The sequence below is a fragment of the Actinia tenebrosa genome, unplaced genomic scaffold (assembly GCF_029948245.1).
Source record: "Actinia tenebrosa isolate PJP-AT-01 unplaced genomic scaffold, QUT_ActTen_1.0 PGA_scaffold4__44_contigs__length_22323623, whole genome shotgun sequence".
Taxonomy (NCBI): Eukaryota; Metazoa; Cnidaria; class Anthozoa; order Actiniaria; family Actiniidae; genus Actinia; species Actinia tenebrosa.
The window spans coordinates 7,974,671-7,992,823 of NW_028292581.1; the positions used below are offsets into that span (position 1 = coordinate 7,974,671).

Consider the following 18,153-nt stretch of genomic DNA (forward strand, 5'->3'; position numbering starts at 1 on the left):
AAACTGAAGTGGGAAGGTCATGCAACCGAAAATAAGGGCCAAATTAGTGTGATTTAACATGTTGGTGAACTATCAAGACTTACAATAAATCACATTTAATCAGTATACATGTTTCTTTAATTGGGAAGTTTTGGCTTTAAAACATTCTTTCTTTAGAAAGGGGGTTACTTATCAGAAAGGGGGGTTTATTCGAGAGGGGATGCTTAATAGAGGATTTACGGCAAGTGCATATATACTTTATTGGGCCTTTTCTTTCTCTTATATATTAAGTCAGTCTAACCATGAAACATGAGTAAAAAAGGAAATCTTACCAGTTAGAGAATTTTCTATGATTGTAACCACTTTCAAATATGCTTGCAAGATGAAAACAAGTACAGTACTTGTACAGTGAAATAATAATTATTCACGACTCTACCCCAACGCGGTGATTGTAGGTTAATTTAATTTAGGAATAAACCATCAATCTTGTCATTAAGAAAGAATTAACCGCACACATAACACGCGTGCGTTTTCTATTTCCCAAATTATTTTGTTTGCAGTTCCAGAATGTTCTCCTGTGATCACCAACATACAAGCTATATCATCTATGAGCGTCTCTATGGCTTGGCAACAGGACCCCACTTGTTTAAACGGTATATTACGAGGTTATATCATCCAGTACAGCCTACTTGATAACAGCACAGTACAGTCTATCAATATCACAGATGATCGCTTGTCTACCAGTAGGAACGTGTCAGGACTTCGTAAATACACCAATTATAGCTTTGGAATCCTGGCCTATACAATTGGAAAAGGACCACTGAGTAATGCCTCCTTCATCAGAACTGCTGAAGACGGTTAGTTTTTCAACTTAAAACAAGCATCAAATCAGTCTAAAACCACGAAAAATAGTAAAAAGTCGAGTTGGAGTTGCCGCGTGTGATAAACTATAGTTTTGCTATGCGCGGAAACTCCCGACTTCGAACTATTATTCGTGGTCACTGAACAGAATAGTAAAAGGGAGTATTGAGATATTTGAATCCTAAAACGTGAAAATTTTTAAAAATGGACTTTTTTTGGTATTTTTAATACAAAGTTTTTTTATTATGTTTATTTTCCATTGTAGCTCCGTCATGCTCACCATCGTTGTTATCAGCGCAAACCTCCTCTTCCACAAGTGTTCGTTTGACCTGGAAACCACCGCCAGATAACGAATGTAGAAACGGAATATTGCGGGGCTATTGTATTGGATATAGGTCATCACCAGAAATTGGGTCATACAACATAATGCTTGTTGATCCACTTACGACAACATACCATGTAACTGGACTTCATAAATACACATGGTACACGTTCACTGTACTAGTTTACACTGTAGCCAATGGTCCACGAAGCAACACATTAGTAAACAGAACTGCTGAAGATGGTAAGAGAAAAACGATGTTATTGGGTAAGCCATGGGTAGCATGGATTGCGTATGCTGCTAATGAGCCTTCTTTCACCACTGTGGTTCCAAAGGTTTGGGTCACTGATTCGAGCCCTGTAAATACCAAATGTGAATTGAGTTTGTTTGATGTGTCGTTCTCACCTATGCTACGAGGGTTGTCTCCGGGTTCTCCGGTTTCCTCCCTCCGTAAAAATCAACATGTAAGTTGAGCGTTGTGTACATAGAACATTGAATGTAGTGTTAGTGTGCCGTGTGACTGAAAAAGTGTCCCCATAGTGCAAACGAAACATAAAGAAAGATATTTATTTTCAAGGTATTTTCTTTTACAAACGGATGTTTTTGCTTTGCTGTCGTCGAACTAGCTGGCACTCAGTGGCCGATCCAGGGCAGAGTTTTGATGCCAGAGCAAACTTGTCATCCTCGAATTAATTCAAGCCTAAACCTTCTTTCTTTGAACTCAAGAATAATGTTTAATTTTTTCATTATTTAGAAAACACATGCATTTTTAAATTCATGAATTATCTCGGTTTATAATTCTTTTTTGAAAAATAACTTTAAAAATCATAAATATGTTCTTATTCCTTTTTTTTTTTTTTCTTTTGCTTTAACAAGCACCAGAATGTTCTCCTACATTAATATCAGTTCTGAACGTCTCGTCTACTTCTATCAAAGTAACATGGACTCCACTACCTCATGGTAAATGTAGGAATGGTGTATTGAGAGGATATAAGATGTTCTGTAATAACACCAGCACGGGAGAAAGTTTGGTTATGCAAATCAGTGATAGTGATACAACAACAGTTAATGTAACTGGTCTTAGTAAATACACTGAGTACAGCTTCAGAATCCTGGGATACACTGTTAAGGATGGTCCACTGAGTAATAAGATGACAAGAAAAACTAGTGAAGATGGTAAGTATCCACATGTTTAAATATATAAATGATTCATCATTGTATCATGGAACTAAAAGGAACTCAGAAAATTTGATCGGAGATCGGATGATGGGATGCTCTAACCATTGAGCTACAGGAAAGACTCATGATGTTGTCAAATGCTGTCCAACAAATGCATTGTGTGCTTAGTAGTAAATAGCCCGTGTGGGGTTAAGATCAACTGACAAAACGCGATAGATTCTTTCTATATATTTCTATGCTTCTATACGATTTTTATGTGGTTTCTGTGTGTGATTTGCGATTCGTGTGTGGTTCATGTAAATGTGGTTGGGAATGTGGTTCAACAATATGGTGTTACAATAACGTTAGAACTAACGGAAAAGGAAATACAAATTACTTGCAAATTGTCCTGCTACCTGGACTCAACTGAATTGAATACTAATTTTCCGGCCTATGTAAAAGAGCACTGCCGCAATGGCTCATGGGTAGTTAGAAGTAGCTACAACCCGACCTAAATCACTTACTTGTTTTCCTAAAATTCGCAGCTCCAGATTGCTCTCCAAAATTAAACTCTACTGAAGTACTTTCTTCGACGAGAATTCGCGTAAGGTGGAATGGACTAGCAAGGTTACCTTGTATCAATGGAATTGTACGTGGATATAAAATAAAATATTACCATAACGGTGGTGATATCAATACCTTTCATATCAGTAACATTGACGCTACTACAGCAGACATTGTCGGTTTGAAGAAATTTACCTGGTATACGTTTCTTATCTGGGCGTACACTGTCAAAGATGGGCCATTAAGTAAAGAATACTTGTCAGCAAGAACAAAAGCAGACGGTAAGATATTCACATCATCCTATTAAATGCAGCCCTATATAAGTTTTAAACTTACTTCGAGCAATTCTTTTGTAACTTGCAGCTCCCTCTGCCCCAGTGAATGTTAATTGCACTTTGTTACCCGTTAATGGATCCCTTGGACCGCGTGTTGAAATTAGATGGGATGAACCTCGTGAGAAAAATGGTGTGATCCACAAATACTCACTAGTCTACTTCCACAACAAAGATAACGCTACGGAAAAGAAAGATGAAATCATACCAGATGGAGGGGGACAGCGCACATACTTGCATACCATTGATGTTATTGGGGAAACAACTTTCTCGTTCAAAGTCAATGCATACACCATTAAAGATGGGCCTTATCAGGATGGAGAAGACTTGGTTGTTCCTGCTTACCGTAAGATATTGATTTATCCTGATCAAAGTTTTCCATATTCAACAACAATATTCTTCTAGAACGAAAATTACTAGAACGAACCTGAAAAGGAATTGAAGCTAATGTACAGATTGGGGCTAATATCTAGGTATCTCAGTGTCTGCATTATTATAGTTTTTTGTTTTCTTCCAGCTCCGAGTACTGCTCCATCAAACATTTCAAGGAGAGAAATCAATGACACTTCATTTTTACTGCAATGGAGTCCTATTCCTCGACAGAAAAGCAATGGGCATGTAACGAAATATGAGGTACGATGGATTTTTTTGTCAAGAGGTCGCAAGCATAGAGTTAAACGTTCTGTGGTTGACAATACGAAGAATGATACAACGAATGACCTCCAATATGCAATTACTGGTCTGTTATCATGTGCACAGTACAGCATATCGGTCCGGGGGTACACAAGTGCAGGGTCTGGACCATACAGTACACCAATCAGTGTCATTACTTCACGTAAGTTAAGTAAAATTAAATTGGACGCTTTAAGTACGTTTAAAGCTTCCCTAAAACTCTTATTGTTTATTTCGCTCCAGAACCTTACAGTCCCTTTGGTGTCTTGGTTAAGCAGACAGGCACAACAAGTGTTTTACTTTGGTGGAAGAAACCAGCAAACGTTGTCGAAAAAATCGATAAGTACATGGTAAACATTTAAAAATAGTTTTATTTTAATTGAACGATGCGAACTTAAAACAGTTCCACATTTTAAGCAAATCCTAGGCTGCCATTTATCAATAAAAAAAATTCCGAGTTTATTCCTCATATTTACTATTCCATGCATCTTCTTAGCAGAGAACAAGAAACAAAAAATCTTATAAGCACAGAACAAGAAACTTGTAGTTTTAGGTCAAGCCTGAAATAGGAAAAGATTTTTACATTTTTTTATCCATAACTCAATTTTTTCAAAAGCACTATTATGTCTCTGTTGATTGTCTGGGAAATCTACGGCGCGGGTTGATCTCCGTCGATTCCAGTTGGTGTAATCGATGGAAATATAGTGTTGGTGGTGTTTTGGTCGTCGTCCCATTATAATGGGCTTATCCATGTGTGGGACTTTATAGAGCTAATTATTGAATGAGCTCTCTAGAATCACATGTTTTTTATATGAATACCCTATAATTTCTCCTTGTTCTTTTAAAGATTGAATACCGAGGTTATAAGACGTACACGAAATTTAAAACTGGAAGGAATGTAAAAACGATTGACGGAACGGAACATCGTATAACGAATCTTGTACCAGCGACACACTATGAATTCTGGGTATCTGCATTCACTCCATGTGGAAAGAGCCCAAGAAGTACTTCAGCAAAAACTGAAACTCGTGTGACCAGTACGTATCAAAGAGTTTACGAATCAATTTCTCTGATCTATCATTAGAAAAGTGTAATTATAATAATATCTGTATCTCAGTATTCTTTCAAAGAAAATCATTCGACAAATTAGCTAAAAGTCTAGTACTTATTCAAAATTTCTTTCCAGATCCTTTATCACCAAGAATAGAAAAAATACAGCAATACCATGAAACCGGTGTATCAGTTAATGTAACATTGTTTCCTGCTTCTCAAATTAATGGGCCAATCAGGTATTGCTATTTTTATTTTTTTTAAATCCGTTGGAATAGTGGTATTGACTAACCAGGAAAAAGCAAATTTCGTATGACTGCGCATACCTTAAGCAAGGTATACGGCCTGAGTCTTCAGTGACTGCCATCGATAGTAACACCACGTTCGACCATACCAGTTTTGTCGCGCGCTAGAACTGTGATCAAATAATGTCATCAGTTCCTTACCGTGGCAGCTTCACAGAGTATGAACATTAATCTGCTCTGAGAGAATGCAAATGAGAGAATGGTTGGCCATAAGAATACCTGACACTTCATAAGTAATGTTTTGCATTATCACAGCGCTTATCAAGTTATTGTGGAGTTCCTGAAGGAAAACGTAACCAGGTTTGACCACCGACTGCTTTCAAACTACGAGCAAAATACATACAGCTATCCAATAGCCGAGAAGAACAATGTGGACTATTACATCACTGCAGAAGTACAAGGTGATTGGCTCAAATCATCCAGGCAACTGAGGATTGGTGACAACTTGACATACAGCAAATTTAGAAATATGCCTTTGAAGAAAGGTGCACGATATCATATTTACCAGAGAACTGTGGCAAAAAATACGACGGTAAGGGTTTTATTTTTACAGTAAGTCAAATACTAGGTACATTGACCACGAAAAATTACAATAATATTTTCAACGTTTATAGAATGGCTCCAAAAAAACAAAAACAAAACAAAAATAAACTCAGAGCGATTTTAAAATCTTTGCCCCAAATAAATTGGTTATTTTTCTAAAGTACGAGTATACGAGAGCCTTTTAAGAAGTATTAAAATACTGCAGTTTCGAATTATCTGTTCCACAGGGTTATTCGAAATACATGAAAATATATTCATGCATTTCAGAGAAGATCCATTGTTTTAGTTGCGTATTCTTCACTTTATCGCTGGTATTTGTGAACATTTGAGGCTAACCCTTTATAAATGGGGATATGATCAAGGAACAAAGCGGTATTTAACCAATTCAAAAATATCAATAAAGAGCTTGACACGAGCTGGTTTTTAGAAACCCTCTAGTAAAAATCCTGGAACCACCAGATTGTAAGATTTTTGGTAGCGGGATTAAAGTATGATCTTTATGCTATTTCAGAAGATGCTGTACAGCAAAGAAGCACTGGTAGCAAACATCAGTGTTGCATCCGCGGATGGTATGTGATTCCATCATTATAGTTTTGTTTTGTTTAAGATTGCGCCATGTTTAAGATTTTGTATATTAAAGTAAGAGCATTTTAATATAGGTTGAATTATACAGAACAGATTCATGCATCATCACCTAATCTGGATTCCTTTCTTAGTCGTAGAAGAAACGAAAGCTCTTATCCGAAATACTTCAGGATCGGGAACCGTGGTTGGATTAGTGGTGGGTTTGATGCTGCTGATAATTCTGGTGACTTTTGTTGCTTACTTCATTTTGAAACGGTACGTGACCAATAAACATTATTGTACAATACCCTTTGCTTCTATCAAAATAACCTATATCCCAACCGTTACCAAAACAAGAAGCTTCCTGATACTTCAAGTAAGCATGAAAACATAAATTACAATTAATGTACCCAAGTCCTTTGGCCGGATTGGCAATTGCTTTAAATAGTTAATCTTATCTGAATAGCGGCTTTGCACCATCGAGTGATGGCAGCCATGACAGGAGGCAGGCACAATTGAATCTGATCATATCTGATTTACATGAGAAAGTATTCAGTTTCCCAGGGGAAAAAGACTCTATTGTTGTGCCTCATGTCATGGCTGCCATCACGTGATAGTGCAAAGCCTCTATAGCAGTTGTTTATGCTTTAGCAAAATCGTAACACCACGAGCGTACCAAACCTTTCAGATGAGGGTTTAACGCCCTTCTCAGAGTTCTAAAATTCTAAATTTGGGATTTTTTTAACTAAGTAAATACTTATACAAGTGATGCACACATGAGCATCTATGAGCATGCTATTTCCTAGCACTGATTTATAAGTATCCTTGCGCTCTTAAGGCAGAGAAACGTAAAGAAAGAAGAAATCAAAAATATCTCATTGCCCTTAGTAGCGATTAAATCACAACAACAGAACAGCTCAAATGACCAAGGTGAGTTGTAAATGGAGCTTAACTCTCAAAAACAACTTGAATAGATGTAATCTATTTGGAAATGGTTGGGTGAAAATAGGCCCTTTTTTCCGCTAGTGCCTCGTCTATCCATTATTTTGATTCTTCACTTCTCTGTAATTCTTAAATCATTTGTAACTAGTACAATATTATGTTAACTTGCATACATCGTTTTTTGAAATCGATATGCATTTTTCGTTAATACGAGAAAATAAGGAAAAAAGAAAAAAGAAAAGAAAAAGAAAAGAAAAGAAAAGAAAAGAAAAGAAAAGAAAAGAAAAGAAAAGAAAAGAAAAGAAAAGAAAAGAAAAGAAAAGAAAAGAAAAGAAAAGAAAAGAAAAGAAAAGAAAAGAAAAGAAAAGAAAAGAAAAGAAAAGAAAAGAAAAGAAAAATTCGATCTTCACCTTGAGGTTATCTTAACTATTTCGTTGTCAGGCTTAGCTCATGAAGAAAAAGAAAATGTCATCAAACCAATACACGTCACCAAATTTGCTGAATACATTGCCGCCACAAGGAAAGACGAATTCTCTGAACTACTAAATCAGTTCAAGGTATTATAAACTTATCGGCCATTTAGTAAATGCAAAGACAAAGGCAAAGTAAGGGCGTAGTCTCGCGTAACTATCAGGGGAGGATCGACCAATTTTTTAAATAGTCTGTTTTAATATGCCATAAATAGTCTGTTTATGCCATAACTATTTGGTCAGGATATAAACCGTTTTCAGGATTTCCCAGATTCGTTCAACTCAGAGGACGAAACACTGAATTTCAGTTCTAATGAGAGTAAGATTATAGAAGCTTCTCACCATCTCGTACTGGCGCCCATAATACAGCTTGGGCTGCCTGTCGTTAGATGACATAACATTAAAATCCCTTTGCTCTAAGGAAATGAATACTTTGATATGTAAAAGAAAATGCTATTGTTCCTGTCATCCAACATGGCTGCCGTCAAGTGATGGTGCAAAACCCTCTATTGTTTTGTCCCGTCTGAATTTAGCTGCATTAGGAATATCATGCAAGGGGACTATATTTAGCAATTATTCGCCGAAGGCGAAGTGAATATCAAGGAATATTTACCGAGACGCAAGTCTTCGAGCGGCTAGGTAAATATTCTCCATATTCACTGAGCCGGAGGCGAATAATTGTTTTAGCATATTCCAACTTGTGTACAGAGTAACTTATTTTTATATACATTAATTCAATAAAAACAAACAAACAGAAACTTTTAATTTGCGTGACAAATTCACGCAAAACTTTTAGCTAAATTTTTAGCAAAACTCTTAGGCCATACTTCGTTGCTTTTTTAGTATTGATAGGAATGGCATTTACTTTCATTTTTTCAATTCCCTCATCGGGAATTGTAGCAAAACGATTGCCGGCAGGTGCCATTTTGTTGCCGACTCAATATTCCGAGATTCACAGGTATGAATTTCGTACAATATTCACCTCCAATAAACCAATGAGCGCGCGCGTTCTTAGGAAGTACACAAGTTGATATATGCTAAACACATTTATACCCCATACTTTATTAATTAAATTACTTTATTAACCAGGTGGTCCCAGGCACTCATGTGTTCTCATGTATTGCTGCAAAGAAAGCGGTGAACAAAGTTAAAAATCGATATGGCAACATCGTGGCTTGTAAGTATCATAATTATGGGAATGTTTGACACGGGTAGGCATATTGCCGTATAAGAACATGCACTTTAGTACTCTAAGTATTCAATGATGAAAGTGGTGTTTAATTTTTTTGGCACAGATGACCACTCTCGGGTAAAACTTCAACGTATCAACGAAGATGAGGATTCTGACTATATCAATGCTTCTTTTATGCATGTGAGTGGAAAAATCTTATTCTTATACAAGGACAATTTGTCTTTTAAGTCAGGTCATGATCATCTCTCGAAATGCCAAGGAGATACTATACGCATATATTTATAAAATAACCATAACTTCTTTTAAGAAAAAAGAAGTGGTATGGTCATTTTATAAATATAAAATGGAAAGAAGGCCAAATCATTCCACATTAATATATGACCTTTTTTTTGAAATTGAAAAGGGTGTCTCCGCACTGTTTTGCCTGTGATGCAGATCTTGTCAAAATGGATTTGCTAGTTCGGCCGTTCCTGCTAACTCTATTTTACTTATTCTTTATTATTTAGGGCTACGATGGTACACATAGAACCTACATTGCGTCCCAGGGTAAGTCGAGATAATATGCGTACGCGTTTTGAAATCGTAAGAAAAAGAAAAAGAAAAAGAAAAAAAAAAAAAAAAAAAAAAAAAAAAGGCAAAGAATCAAAACAATGGGTATTATAGTTTTATATATTTGACTCCTTTTCTTTAATTTGTCTAACAGGACCTTTACCTGATACCACCAACGACTTTTGGAGGATGATTTGGGAGCAACACACTACATGCATTGTCATGCTTACTAATCTTATCGAGCTTGGAAAGGTTTGTCAGTATAGCTACATTATCCGGAGTATTCTTTCATAGAAGCAATTCGTTTATCATTTACGATAATTACAATGCTGGGATATGTAGAAAGAATTTCAAATGGTCTCTTACTTTTTCCTCGTTTTCTTGCAGAGAAAGTGCCATCAATATTGGCCCGAAAACTCGGAACAATATGCAGATATTACAATAACAAACCATAAAACAGAAGTTTTTGCAGACTACCATATTCGCACTTTCCTTTTGACAAAGGTTAGCTAAATTGTATCTTATCATGCATATACTTTTTATTTGTTTTCCTCCCTCTACACGCCCGAGCACTTTAACCTTTATTTCCATCTGCGCATATACCTTGATCTTACCTAGATTAGCCCAGATATTGTTTGCAAGGGATTACGTTCAATAGAGAGTCTGTTTTGAGTTCACATTATATATGAAACCACGAAACAAGAGCTAAAAAGATATATGCTAATCGTTGTTGTAGGGCACCCACGACAAGATTTCTCGTCGTTTGCTTCTTTTCCACTTTACTGCGTGGCCAGATAAAGGAGTTCCTAAAAATGCTACAGCCTTACTCTCGTTCAGGAGAAAAGTTCGGGAAATGAGCAAATGGGCAAACACAGGACCAACGGTCATCCACTGCAGGTAAAAAGTCGCTAATCATGAATCTCTTTTTTCTTGTTTGTTTCAGCTTTTGCGCTTTTTCAATCTGAGGGTTAAAACAAGAGAGTTTCGTTCTTTTGGAGAATGAAGTATTTTTCACTGTTAATATTTTTCATTGTTTTGACCCCCAGTTAGGGATTAAGTACAAGGGATCTATAGATCTGTAAATCGAAGGCTTTTGGCACTTAATTTTAGTTATAGTATATAGTCATAGAAGTGTAATTGGTAGCTTGGTAGGCACCAGAAAAAGAAAATGTTCATTTTTTAACAATGCTCATTTATTTTTAATGGGTTTTTTTTCTTGTTTTTTTCTTTTTTCTTTTGTCTTTGCTTTGCTTGGCTTTTTACCATACATCCTACAGACGTCTATAACTTCTAATGAACTTATCAAGATAATAATTATGTACATTATATTTCTAAAATTTTTGGTTGTACATTGCTTTCAGTGCTGGTGTTGGACGAACTGGCACATACATGATCATTGATGCAATGCTGGAACAGGTCGAAAGCAAAAAGACAATAGACATTTACAATTACTTGAACGTTTTAAGAAAAGACAGGCCCTATATGGTTCAAACGTCGGTAAGATAAACACACGACATAGGAAATGCTTAAAAAATCATCGTCACGACGAAATAGGTTTTGGTGGATGTTAATCAAGGTGCTGATTGAGGTCCGCCAAAATCCTTTTCGTACCGAAGGCAAATTGTACGCCTTCTGTGCATGCAATTGAGAAGCACTGTCATACTCGGTGACTCCAAGTCAGTAGTTTGTCAGTCCCACTCCACCCCCCCCCCCCCCCGTTCTACTTTCGTAAATAAAAAAACAAAACAAAAAAACAAAACAAAACCTGATGTTAAAGATCTTGAATTTAGTTTTAACCCTGAACTTGGATTTTTCACAACTCATCCCATATGGAAAGGAGTAAATAGGGATGCTTTGACATCAGCGACACAGTCGCTATACTAGGGTTGCTGGTCATAGCAAGATCTTTTATGGTCTAGGGGCCGACTAACCTCTCCCTAAGGCTTTCAACGAAGTCTGTAATTCCTCCTGGGATAGCGGTGTAGGGCTTATCGCTGCCATACGACGGTTCAGCAGTCAATGTCTGGAAGTATGGTTATAAATACATCATTAAATATAATAGTTAACCCAACATTCAGTATCCCAATCAGAGGAAGTTTTAGATAATAACACGCGGAGTCTAAATTGCGCATGCGCGTTCAAGATGGTTACTGCAAATTTTTTTCCGGTTCATTGTACCTGCTGCAATAAGCCTGTTCATAGTTTAATAATCGTTTTCAGTGCGCATGCCGGATTTTTTTGTTCAATTAAGAACAAAAGAAGATTTAAACACGAGAAATGATTCTTCAACTATGAACTTGCTTATTCTCAATGGGTCAATTAGACATGAACCAAATTAGTTCATTAGTTCATCTCCTTCGATTTAATAAGCTGTAAACTGACAAGCATGATATCAATTTGTTTTTACAGGAGCAGTATGTGTTTATTCACATGGCATTATTCGAGGAGATCACATGTGGTAACACTGAAATCGATGCAAGCAACCTGGAAAATGTCATGCAGAATCTGTCATCTGTGGACAACGAGGAAACCCTCAGTGGCTACGCAATTGAGTTCCAGGTAAAATGAAACTTATTTCGTGTAATACGCAATCAATGACCTTGGGTATTCCGCAGGTTAGATTTAATTAAATAAAAATATTTTCACTTGAACTTTTACTATTTTCAGCGGCTGGAATTTATTGCCTCTTATGGAGTAAAAAACGAATGTGGAGTTGGACAGGAAGAGGAGAATGCAAAGAAAAACAGATATAAAAACATAGTACCAGGTATGCCAGTTGAAAAAAATCAATGCTTTAGTGTGGTGAAAGATGATCAACTACACCAGAAAGTTTAATTTGGAACTAAACTTATGATATAAGGTACTGCTAGAATAGAAGAAAAGAATAACGCTAAAATCCTGTGAAGTATAACATAATTCTTCTATTGGAAAAATACATTAAAACGTCTTGTGTTCTGATATAATTACAGTAAACCAGTGCAGAGTAGTCCTGAGTTCAGATGATTCAAATCAAGGAGACTACATCAATGCTACGTTCATAGACGTGAGTGTAATTGCGAAATATGCAGCCCAATAAAATTAATTCAAATATATAATAAAGTTGAAAATGCACGACCAATAAGCTGATTCAGTAATGTAGAGCGTTGCGGAGAGAACTAAATTGAGCCAACAAAATTCCCTTTTCTTGCACTTCAAATCAAGGTTCGTTAAGGCAAGTTTATTTTGGGCTTGACCTGAAGTTGGCTGTAGGTAAGATATTTGCTGTATCAGCTAATTCGAGTTGATCACCTTTGATTTCTAATATTGTTTGATTAAAGACTAGCCATGTAGAGCGAAACTATGCGCATGAGGGGAAGTTTAGGCCTCGCAATTATGTATAGATGACGCTAATTATATTGCACTCTTAGACTTACAGAGAGCGCAACGCATTCATCATGACACAAGCTCCCATGGAAAACACAATAGCAGATTTCTGGAGAATGGTTATGGACTACGAGATCGGAACCATCGTCATGCTGAACGATTTTCAGGAAGGAGACGAGGTAAAGTTTGAGCAGTTACACATGAACCGACACGCTAGAACTGAACCACAGAAAGGTGCCGAATAAAACCTAGATTACATTCTTCATTTACTCAGGCTGTAAGCCTCATCTCAACGTCAAAATATCCAAAGTCATTACAAACGGTAAAATAAAGAATGCATAACACAAAAAATACAAATACTTTGAAATGCAGGGACCTTCCCTGGAGCGTAACATATGAGTATTGTACACAAAATCGAGTAAAGCAGTAAAGCTTTCTGAGTCAAGCCATAAGGAACTGAGAACTCGAAACTGGACGTCTATTTAGAAAAAAAGAAACCTTTTTGTATGGTATCGAATCTTTTTCAGTTATAAAATTTCAAGTATTTTCAGCCATTTTTTCTTCGTCGTCTTTTGGCTCAAACCAAATCTCTTGAATACGTTTTTTTATTAACCAGATTTTTCCTGTATATTGGCAACAAGAAGAACCAATAACATACGATGGTATCGAAGTGTGTCTCTCTAAGACTGAAGAATACGATGACATATTGTTGAGAACATTCAGAGTATCCTATGAATCAGTAAGTTGGCGTTAAAATAATTTTTGTGGTGGCTTGGCTTGGACATTATTTTCCTTCCCCCAGGAGGCACCCGAAACAAATCAAAGTATGGATTTCCTACTATAATGTATGGTTTAGGTTAGGCCTAAACTTTCCCAGGCATGTCAAGAAAAGTTCACAAGCTCAGATTCACAAGCTCGTAATCCTATGTAGGATGTTTTTATGTGTGATTTCATATGTCGTGCATCTTTGAATAACGTCTTTTAATTATTAATCTCCCAGACACAGCGCAGCGTGCAGCACCTTCAGCACACGGCTTGGGACGATAATTCTGTCCCAAACAGCTCCCAGGGTCTGCTGGATTTATTTGAAAAGGTTTGGAAGTCGCAGCAGAAGTGCAGTAATAATCCAGTAGTCGTTCACTGTAGGTATGGAACACTATATACTGCTTCTTTTTATAATAAACAAAATTGTTGCGATAAATTTTAATTTGGATTTTTATTCCCTTCAGTAACGGTGTTGGTCGTAGCGGTACATTCTGTGCTATTGCTTCATGTCTTGAACGAGTCAAACAAGAACAAGTATTGGACGTCTTTCAGACCGTTAAGAATATTCGTGTCAATAGACCTGGAGCTGTAGAAACATTGGTAAGTAACTCCTCTTCTCTTCTCTTCTCTTCTCTTCTCTTCTCTTCTTCTACGCTTTTTAAAATGCTATTTAGAATAATGTTTTTTTTCTCTTTTCAGTCGCAGTACGAGTACTGTTACAGCACCTTGAAACAATACCTCGACTCCTTCATAGATTATGCAAACTTTACTGGCATTTAATCTGTTGTAGATGAAATGGAATTTCATATTTAACAAGTAAATACGATGCCAATACGATACTTCCTAAAGAAATGCTTAGAACAACGACTTTAATTATGAATAAGAAATAAAATCCCGGAATTGTATACATGCTTAAAAATATTGCCGATAAGATATTAGGCATTCCTTGCGGGCAGCAATACATGTCACTAAAACCCCCATCAACAACGAAGAAGTGGATCAGGGTCACTAAAACCATATGCAAAGGTCAAGCTTTTAGAGTGAGGGCACTTGAAAGGAAAGCTTATACTCTTGACGAACAAAACAAAAGAAAACAATAATCTATAGCAAATGAATGACTACTACGATCTATTTCACGAATCAATGCAAGCTTGTGCCATCACTCTATGAAGATATAACCATATAGTTGCATACTAATGAATCCTTTCCCATGAGGAGGATTGATATGAACTTATAAATAAAAGAATTCTACATTTTAAACATGCGCATTTGGGTAAATTTTTACAAACTGCTTTTTATGGAAAGTAAATGTTCATATACTCTTTTTATTAAAAGAAAATTTAAAAAACCTCAATTTAGACTGAGTTGCTTTTTTAGTCAATGCAAACGTTTTAAATTCAAACATGCTCCTAAATATTCCAAAAACTAGAATATATTTCATATACATATTTTAGTTTTTGGAATATATTTCAGAAACGTAGGAACCAGCCAAGAGTGTGTGTTTGCGCCCTGTATCCCAAAGTTCTGGTATTCTTCCTAAACTCAAACCCGAGGCTGCGTTAATCATTTTATCCCATACGTCATAGTGTTGCACGGACGCACTTAAAAACAAACCGACGCGTTTACACGTTAGTAAAAATATGTCAATTAAATTAAACTGTGAGTCATCATAATAGACCTCCTGCGCTCGGGCGTTTTTTTTTTTTTTTTTTTTTTTTTTCTATTTCAGACCACGTGTCATTCCCTTGCAATCACAATAAAAATTTTTGTTTGAGCTGCATACACATTCACGTGTCTTCTCATTTGCAACCGAGCGCAACCTTTAAAAAAAGAAATGATACCCTAGGGAATGACACGTGGTCTGAAATGGGAAAATATTACAGCAGAGCCAAGGAGGTCTATTGTGATTCAAAGCGAAGTTCGCTGCTAACCGAGGTAACTGTAGCTTGTACTTGAAGATGCAGATGTCTCCCATGCACGTTATATATAATAAAGTAAGTAAGTAGAAACCGAAAAAGCTTTGTTCTCGGATGGTATATAAAAAGACAAATAATTGTACTAGTTTGGGATGTTTTTTCGTGTCTGCCGAGTGTTATTTCGTGTATGTTACTATAATCATTCCACCATATTCTATGCAACGAATTCATTTTTATTATTGTCATCTTTGCATATCATGCCATGAATTTGAAACCTTTTTAAACTTACTCAACCATAACTTGAAGGTAAACATGGACTTACTTCTACGACCAAACTTTGAATCTATTTATTTAGCAGTCATACCGAACACATATACACCGGTTCATCAATCAAACACACGATCATAATCTATTGTTGTTACCATCAGCGGTGCACGGAGTATGAGAGAATGGAGGCTGGCGAACGAATAACCTTTCTTAAAGTCAAAATAATAATAAAAAGTCGAGAATTTGGGAGCAATAATTACATGCAAAAGTATGAAAATTGGTAATAAATGAGTGTCAATTGATGCATATTTCAAAGATTCATAATAGCTCAGTGTTATGATTATGACTTATGATTTATATAGCGCCCTTTAATATGTGGATATAATCAAAGGCGCTTTACATGAAGTTGTGAATGACAGATTGCTATATGCAATTTACAAGCATGAGAGATGGTTGGTATGAAGTGTAGGCACTGAGGGTGGTCACTGCCAGGGTTTCTTTTTACGTCCTCAGTGGTTCTTTTATGTCCCCCATTTTTACTGTAGGTTAGGAAGGGTTTGGAGACAGGGCCTACGGTTTCAAGTCCTTGTCCGAGAAGACTTGAAGGTCTAACCATTTGCAGATATTATTACAAAGGCAGCACCTTCTCCTCAGTTATTTTAAGACCTTGACTGTTGGTCCGGCCGAGGCTTGAACCACGACCTCCCGCACAACAGACCGACGCTCTTACCAACTGAGCTAACTGGGTGGCGGTTATCGTAGTAGAGCACTTCACCCCAACAAACCAGCGGTATTGTGATGAGCATAGCATCAAAACGCGAGACTATCGGGTCGAGTTTAACTACAAATTAACTCGAAATTAACTACAAATCTTCAAGAGATCAAAACATTTCGAACGATATCTTTGTTATACAAAGTTTTTTGTCGCTTTTCTAACTTTGATCAAACACTATACAGCTTCTGGATGTATGGACAGCAGTTTGATTGCAGAAGGCAAGGAATTCGATCAGCATTTCAGCCCCCCCCCCTTGCCCCCCCCTTGCCCCCCCCTTGGACCCGCCCTTGTCATCCGCGTACAAAGAAGCGTTGGAGAATTCCAAAATATTCGGCAGGTCATTAACATATATAATAAATAGGAGTGGGGGCTAAAATACTTCCTTGAGGAACTCCATAATTGATTGTAAGTTCATCAGATAGTTCATTGTCTTGGCACACTCGCTGTTTTCTATTGGTGAGATACGAATGGAACCATTGAAGAGCGTCATCAGAAACCCTAGCCTCTTTCGCAGCCGTTCCTAGGGCAACGTTTTTGCGTGACGACACTAAGAACGGCTGCGAAAGGAGGCTACAGAAACCCCAGTTGCGGATAATTTGGACAATAATATCTCGTGGTCAACTGTGTTGAATGCTTTTGTTAAATCTAAAAAACTGTCCCACATAATTTTCCTTGCTCCATGTTGGTTAAAACTTCATCTGCAAATGCTGACAAGGCAGATGCTGTAGATGATCGTCGTCTAAAACCAAATTGTTTACTGGAAAGAATTTATGTTCAGCCAAGTGATGATATGACTGTGAATGAACAGTTTTTTCAAGTAATTTGCTGAGAGTTGGTAAAATTGAAATAGGTCGATAGTTGGAAGCATTAGTCCGATCTCCTGATTTAAATAATGCAGTAATTTTAGAACACTTCCATAGATCTGAAAACTTGCCAGTACGGATTGAAACATTTAGGAGGCTGGTGATTGACGGAGCTATTGTACCAGCAGCACATTTGAGTAGTCGTGGCTAATATTGTCCAAACCAATAGCTTTATTTGGCTTCAAAGAGAGAAGATATTTGACTGAAAACAGTTGATTCCTCCAATTCTTTTAACTGAAACTTAACTTCCATATTGCAATCAAGAACCTGATTAGCACATTGTGGTGTGATTCTGTCCGCTAGATAGATAAACTGAAACAGTAAACAAATATACGCTAATCAGCTGGAAGTCAAACGAGTGCGATAGTGAATTATACACCTCTTAATAAAAAAATAAAATAAAATAACGAAATAAATAAAGCTACTATTGCTACTATTTGCATCATTCGCACTATTCGCACACTTTTCGGGTTTTATCACTAACCGAGCGAAAACTACGCTTATGATTTACAATGATTTTGTGCACCAACTCTTAGGTACGTTATTGAGTATGTCAGTTTTACGCCGGCTTCGGTTACCAATGATTATGCTGTAAAACGGTAACATTAATTTTGTTCATATTGACGGGCAAAAAGGGTCGAGGTACTTCCATAAACATGGATTGACCAGGCAAATATGTTGTGGAGTGCACGCCTAAAACC

The 18,153-nt window shown here is 36.8% G+C and overlaps 1 protein-coding gene across 1 annotated transcript in view; it reads left to right on the forward strand.

Moving 5' to 3' along the window:
* The window catches only part of LOC116307898 (receptor-type tyrosine-protein phosphatase delta), a 35,970-nt gene extending 20,985 nt beyond the window's left edge, over positions 1-14,985 (forward strand). The window contains exons 14-42 of the mRNA XM_031718222.2: positions 540-836; positions 1,106-1,405; positions 2,039-2,338; positions 2,866-3,165; positions 3,248-3,562; positions 3,734-4,051; positions 4,132-4,238; positions 4,736-4,925; positions 5,075-5,177; positions 5,499-5,775; positions 6,298-6,355; positions 6,503-6,626; positions 7,189-7,280; positions 7,734-7,849; positions 8,852-8,939; positions 9,058-9,134; positions 9,461-9,500; positions 9,658-9,755; positions 9,891-10,007; positions 10,240-10,400; positions 10,865-11,000; positions 11,913-12,062; positions 12,171-12,270; positions 12,473-12,546; positions 12,911-13,045; positions 13,483-13,605; positions 13,867-14,012; positions 14,096-14,231; positions 14,331-14,985. Of these exons, the coding sequence (XP_031574082.2) occupies positions 540-836; positions 1,106-1,405; positions 2,039-2,338; positions 2,866-3,165; positions 3,248-3,562; positions 3,734-4,051; positions 4,132-4,238; positions 4,736-4,925; positions 5,075-5,177; positions 5,499-5,775; positions 6,298-6,355; positions 6,503-6,626; positions 7,189-7,280; positions 7,734-7,849; positions 8,852-8,939; positions 9,058-9,134; positions 9,461-9,500; positions 9,658-9,755; positions 9,891-10,007; positions 10,240-10,400; positions 10,865-11,000; positions 11,913-12,062; positions 12,171-12,270; positions 12,473-12,546; positions 12,911-13,045; positions 13,483-13,605; positions 13,867-14,012; positions 14,096-14,231; positions 14,331-14,411 (4,559 nt within the window). The 3' untranslated portion in view covers positions 14,412-14,985. The remainder of the gene's footprint in view (positions 1-539; positions 837-1,105; positions 1,406-2,038; positions 2,339-2,865; positions 3,166-3,247; positions 3,563-3,733; positions 4,052-4,131; positions 4,239-4,735; positions 4,926-5,074; positions 5,178-5,498; positions 5,776-6,297; positions 6,356-6,502; positions 6,627-7,188; positions 7,281-7,733; positions 7,850-8,851; positions 8,940-9,057; positions 9,135-9,460; positions 9,501-9,657; positions 9,756-9,890; positions 10,008-10,239; positions 10,401-10,864; positions 11,001-11,912; positions 12,063-12,170; positions 12,271-12,472; positions 12,547-12,910; positions 13,046-13,482; positions 13,606-13,866; positions 14,013-14,095; positions 14,232-14,330) is intronic.
* Positions 14,986-18,153: the final 3,168 nt, after the last annotated feature.